Source organism: Ornithodoros turicata, unplaced genomic scaffold (assembly GCF_037126465.1).
Source record: "Ornithodoros turicata isolate Travis unplaced genomic scaffold, ASM3712646v1 Chromosome14, whole genome shotgun sequence".
NCBI lineage: Eukaryota > Metazoa > Arthropoda > Arachnida > Ixodida > Argasidae > Ornithodoros > Ornithodoros turicata.
In genome coordinates this window covers 3,956,069-3,962,104 of record NW_026999314.1, presented here as the reverse complement: position 1 = coordinate 3,962,104, position 6,036 = coordinate 3,956,069, and the positions used below count along the sequence as shown (strand labels likewise).

At 51.1% G+C, this 6,036-nt stretch overlaps 1 protein-coding gene across 1 annotated transcript; it reads left to right on the top strand.

Moving 5' to 3' along the window:
- The first annotated feature begins 1,812 nt into the window (after positions 1-1,812).
- LOC135372324 (uncharacterized) lies at positions 1,813-4,480 on the top strand. Its single transcript, XM_064605964.1, has 2 exons — positions 1,813-2,989; positions 3,042-4,480. Exons 1-2 carry the CDS (start codon positions 1,813-1,815, stop codon positions 4,478-4,480), a joined length of 2,616 nt encoding a protein of 871 aa, XP_064462034.1.
- The last annotated feature ends 1,556 nt before the right edge of the window (positions 4,481-6,036 follow it).

Here is a 6,036-nt window from a genome sequence, read left to right as displayed (position 1 = left end):
TTCGGCTTCCGTGCAGAGGTGGTGGGATCGGACTTTTGCCAGTACTCTGGACAGCCCCAGCAGTCCAACTAAAGTCGCTGGGCAGACTACGACGCCTCGGGAATCCATTTGTGGATGAGGTGTTTAATGAGGTTCTGGGTGGCTATGCCTCACGGCTGTTCACGGTGCTGGGTGTCCCAGAAGGAATTGTACACGGGAAGGAGCTTGAGTTGGCTCTGAATGCTAGCAAAAGGAACTGGTACTTAGAGAGGAAAAACTGCTATGCTAAGAAAGATCTCTTTGCATTTGAGAGGGACTATCTGGGAAACAGGTGGCTTCACCCAGATTGCCGATTTATTAAGGAGGGTATTAAGATCAAAGCCCTACGGCTGAGAGCGGACGTGTATCCGACTAGGTCGTTATTCAACAAGCATGCGAGGGACCCTGCGGCTAGACTTTGCCATCACTGCCGGGAGGCGGATGAGACAGCCTGCCACATCCTCCAATACTGCGAAAAAGTCCATAGCCCCCGAGTCGAGCGCCACAACTTTATTGTTAAGCAATTTCAAAGACGTGTTACTAAGTACTCTCCGAACACAGCAGTTTCTGCGGAGAAGGTCTTTACGGTTGCTGGCGCTCGGCTCAAACCTGATCTCGTTTTAGACATGGGGAGCTCAGTCGTGGTGGTGGATGTGGCGATAGCTTGGGATTCCTCCGCTAATAATCTGGAGAGGAAGGCCTCTGAGAAGTCTGCCAAATATGCTGGCTTGGCAGAGTTGTTCCCCGGTAGGGAGTTTCGGTCGGTCGGCGCGGTTCTTGGAGCTAGGGGCCTGGTTTGCCAGTCCATGAGAAAACTGTATCAGGAGTTGGGTTTCTCGAAAGCTGATGTGTCGTGGCTGGCAGCCAGGGCCCTGGTTGGCAGATTGATTTGCCTCAGCCGTTTTGTCCGCAAAGTTTAGCTGGGTGAGCCTCCTGGTGTTAAGTTTTTTCCATGATTGTATTGGATTCTGAGTGGTAATATAATATATACTCTAGTCCCTTTTGCAATATCTCTTGTGTGCAATCCGCGGTATAAGGCGGCTTTGAGCTTTTCTTAGCACGATGTTTTACTTGCAGTTTCCCTGATGGGCTCTCCTTCGCTGATTTTGCCATATGGGAAGTGGTGGGAGTTCCCGTGATTACGCTAGATATTTCCGGGGCTCCCTTGTTGCTTTACGTTCCTTTTGAGTTTACGTCGCTCCGCTTATTTTAGCCCTTGTTGGGGTTGGTTTTTACTTGTCAGTTTATAATGTTTTATTGGTCTTAGCCCAAGCTTGGGTCTTAAGCCAACAAAAGCTCGCGGCGCTTCCGCTGCGAGGCTTTAAGATTCCCAGCTTGGTTTAGAACCCGTTTTTTCGGGTACAAGGTGGTTTTAGCCAAATAAACGCCATTCCACTCATTCGAAGCTTTTCTCCACATTCGGATCGTGCATCTCAAGAGAAAATTAAAAAGGTATGGTGTAACGGCGGGGGAATATATTGTGTTCTTTGGGGTGGTTGCCAAGGTTCCCCCTGCGAGCTCTTTTGGTTTGCGTTGCGGATTGCTTTGTGCCTGTGCTAGTGCTCTTGCGTCTTCTTTGTTGTGTTACCCTTGGCAACCGGGCGGACCCACGTCCTCGTCGTGCCCCCTGGGCGGGAGCCAGGTTTGTCTGGCTCCCGGCTAAGAGGTCCGCCCCCGGGTTTTACCCGTTGAGTGTGGCAACTTCAGTACTTGCTTTTTTCGGTGAGCCTGGTACTCTGCCAGGTCTCCCACCACACTCCTCCCTGCATCCCGTGCTCCACTCTATTCCTACCCATGGAGTCTAGAGTGATACTTTATCCACCCGATGACCTGAGCTGTACTGAGTGTGCAGTGGTTTCTTCATCTCGATCTGGGTTCCAACAGCATTATGCTACGGTTCACGAAATCCTTATTACCTGGCTCTGCTCCAATTGTCGAGAAAAACAGTTTGAGTTGGTGCGATCTATATCCTCGCATCTTACTAAGTGCTTACGAAGACGCCCTGCGGCCTCGCAGCCGCCGAGAGCTACATCCTCTGGGGCGATAGCGAAGGCACGATTGCCTGCGACTTGTTCAGAACAATCAGGACCAGAAGATGAGGTCGAGCAGATCGATACAATCAGTGCAAGCATCGACTCTCATGGCCGGTGGACCGAGTCTGAATTGCGGGCCCTTGCTAATCTGGAAGCCACCATGATGCACCTCCCCTTTATCAACCAAGAACTGGCAAAGCGATTTACGACAAGGTCATTAATGGCGATTCGAATGCAGAGACATCAACAGCGTTACAAAGACATTTTACAAGTGGCTTTACGAGATAGGCCAGCAGCTAATTCATCAGCTGTTGTGGGTGTTGCCTGTCAAGATTATTCATTACAGGCTACCAACGCCCTCCAGATTGAAGCCCCAGAGCTCCTTAGCCTCCGAGATCAAGAGTCCGAGACCGTTGCCCTGCCAAGAAACGGATCTTATCTGAGTGAAGAGCAGATAGAGGGGTTCCCCGATGTGTCCGGGATCGGGCTTCCCGCCGGTTCGGCCGACGGGGCCTCGGGTGTGCCCGCTGTGGCGGCTGACCCGCTTGATTTGCCCTGCCCTATCACCACCCAAGAAGAGGCCGACGGCCTATCGACTGCTATCAGTTCACCTTGTTCAACGACCTCTCCTGCAATCGATTTATCCGACGATATTTCGCAGTTGGCCGGTCTGATCGCTAGAGAACAGACTACTCATTCCAGTTCTGCCCTTTACGGGGTTTTAGGAGATATACCCGCTTGGGAACCTCCTGGCTATGCGAACACGATTATGCAGGTTAGAGAACTGAGCACCCCGGAGGACCGCCTGTCGGTCGACAACAATTATAGGGGTATTAGTGGTGTGGACGGGCGATCGGGCGGAGAGGCGGCGGCTGCGGGTTCGGCCGGGGCCCCGGTGGCCGGGGCGTGTGGGGGCCCGCCCTTGGTAGCGTCTGGGGGTGAATGCTTCTCTGACCATGAACGCCGAGACTATCATGAACGATTTTCAAGAACTCGGCTTTATCGACCCTCTGCTTATTAACAGGCTAATCTCGGATCCTGTTTCTGCTGAAGATCTCAAAGAAATCCTCAACAAGTTTGGAGTGACGATGGAGTCCCCGAGAGGGCGAAGGCCTCCTGCAAGAGTGACACCCAGAAGAGCCGAGCCTGCTAACAGATCTGAAAGAAAACGCTTAAGGTTCAATGAGCACCAAAGATTGTATCGTCTCGGCCCTAAAGTGCTCTTACATCAGTTGATGTCCCAAGTAGAAGATGGGGCCAGTTCCTTGTCGCTGAGGGATATCCATTCCTTTTTCGACCCTCTATTGTCTGGTTCAACTGTACGACCCCAGGTGGTTATGTCATCTACAAGTAAGACCACGGTGGAAGTTTCGCTCTTCGAGCTGGAAGATGTGAGAGTGGCCCTTGCTGGCATGGACAGAAAGGCTGCCGCAGGCACTGACCGAGTTTCTGTGAACGACTTGATGGCGGTGGACTCTAGGATACTGTTGCATATCATGAACAACTTTTTCGTATACAGGGCCATACCTGAGGACCTAAAGAGCTCAAAGACAGTCTTTATTCCAAAGAAGACAGCTCCGAAATCGGCAAGTGATGTCCGACCGATCCCCATGTCATCGATGCTATGCCGTTTGTACTCGAGATTACTTCTCCGGCGTTTGTCGGCCGAGAATTCCTTCCACCCCCTTCAGGGAGGGTTTCAAGACGATCGTGGAACAAGAACCAACTTGTTGACCCTCCAGGCCATTATGAAAATCTTGAAAAAGAAGAAGAGCTTATATGCGGTTAGCCTAGACGTTCGGAAGGCGTTCGACTGCGTGTCGCACCAGGCCATTGCAGCAGCGGCGCCTGGTAGAGGCATCCCCGAGCATTACATAGAAGTGCTCAAAGACCTTTACAGCGGATGCTCTACCACCTTTTACTGGAATAGAGGGACTGATGGGAGGAGGGTACCCGTTCGACAGGGTATTAAGCAAGGTGACCCCCTCTCACCCTACCTATTCAATGCTGTTCTTGATCCGCTGCTGCAAACTATTAATGGTTCTGGCTTGGGACTACAAATCGAAGGCAGGCACGCAGCCGCAATGGCCTTTGCAGACGATGTAATGCTCTTCTCTTCAAGCCTGGAGGGATTGAAGGCCCTGATTGGGCAGACGGAGGAATATCTCGGCCAGGCTGGACTTGTACCTAACCCGGAGAAATCTCAGTACTTCGGTTGGAAATATGATGGCAGAACCAAATGGTTCAGCTACGACATCACCCCGATAGTTATTGGCGGCAGGTTGGTCCACAAGAAAGGGAAGGATAACCCGATAACGTACCTAGGTATCGATATATATGTCAACAGACCTTCTAGAGTCCGCGACTGCCTAACAGAGAAAATGATCGACTTGATCTGCTCGGCTGCTAAAGCCTTTTCAAAAAATTAAGTGCCTGAGGCAGCTAATATTACCAAGATATATATACCAAGTTGCCAATGTACTGGGACTACTCTCGCAGGCTACCAAGCTCGACAAGGCTATTCGCAATAAGGTTAAAAAGATAATGCACCTACCGCACTCGTTCCCCAGTCCCCACGTTCACCTCCCGGCCAGTGAGGAAGGACTTGGCATTCTACATTTAGAATGGGTTGCTGCGGCGGTCCAGTTTAAGGCCCTAACCCGGATGGTGAGGCTGGCAGATCCTTTTGTGGACGCCGTCCTGACTTCTGGGCTGCATGAGAACATTACCCGATTGTCGACACACCTTGGCATCCCTGAGGGGATCACGGGCCGTAATGAAGTTAATAACGCCTTGAAGAGTCTGCAGAGGGTGTACTGGGATAGGGGAATCGCAAGTTATAACAATAAGAGCCTGTTTGCCCATAGGAAGGAGCCCTTGGGCAACTCATGGTTGGGCTGCGATTCTCGCATTATGAAGGACGGAGACCGTATTCGGGCTCTCCGTCTGCGCACCAACTTATATCCCACTCGCACCCTCTCAAACAGACACGCAGTGACCCCGCGGCCAGGAATTGCCGGCATTGCGGCCAGAGGCCTGAGACGACGTTCCACATTCTCCAGGAATGCGAGAAGGTTGACCTCCCCCGGGTTGAGCGGCATAATTTTATTTCTAAACAGATCGCTCGTTTGACTCGCCAATACAACCCTGAGGCCACAGTGATCGAGGAAAAGCTGATAACTTCAACAACTGGCGTCCGTTTGAAGCCAGATTTAATTTTTATGAAAGGCGATGAGATCCAGATATTGGACGTAGCGATCGCCTGGGACGCCAGTTCACCGACACTGACTGATATCAACAAGGCCAAAGAGGCTAAATATGTTTGCCTTGCCGAGTCCTTCCCTGGTAAGAGAGTTGCAGTACATGGTCTCTGTTTTGGTGCCAGGGGGGAACGTGTGCTGGGACACGAAGGGCCTTGAAAGAGCTTGGCCTTAAGAATAACGATGTTTCGTGGCTGGCGGCCAAGGTGTTGGTCGGCAGTCTTATCTGTCTGACCAGGTTTGGTAACATGGTGTAGGAGTTCCATTGGTTTGGTTTCCATTGGTTCGTTTTTATGAGCACGGGATGTCTTTTTATGACGACTTCTGACCATCTTGTGTGATAGCCCTCTTCTTTTAGTCTCAGCTACTTTTATCGCTTTTATAAAGGTGGCTGCTTTGGGGCCTGTTAGCCTGTTGGCTGGCTGCGGGGAGTGGTCCTCTGCGGTCTGGCCCCAAAGACACCCACTTCTGTTGTTGTCGTTTTCTTACCTCGTTTGAGGAAATAGTCGTTTTAGCCAAATAAACGCCATTCCACTCATTCGAAGCTTTTCTCCACATTCGGATCCTGCATCTCAAGAGAAAATTAAAAAGGTATGGTGTAACGGCGGGGGAATATATTGTGTTCTTTCGTTGTGTTGGGGGTTGTTTCGTTGTGTTTCGTTTGTGTTGGGGGGTGGTTGCCAAGGTTCCCCCTGCTGTCTACGTGTCGTTGTGCAGCTAGCTAG

Coding starts and splice junctions, on each gene's coding strand:
- LOC135372324 (XM_064605964.1), top strand. CDS start 1,813: ATGGAGTCTAGAGTGATACTTTATCCACCCGATGACCTGAGCTGTACT. Junction 2,990..3,041: donor GCCCTTGGTAGCGTCTGGGG/GTGAATGCTTCT, acceptor ACGATTTTCAAG/AACTCGGCTTTATCGACCCT.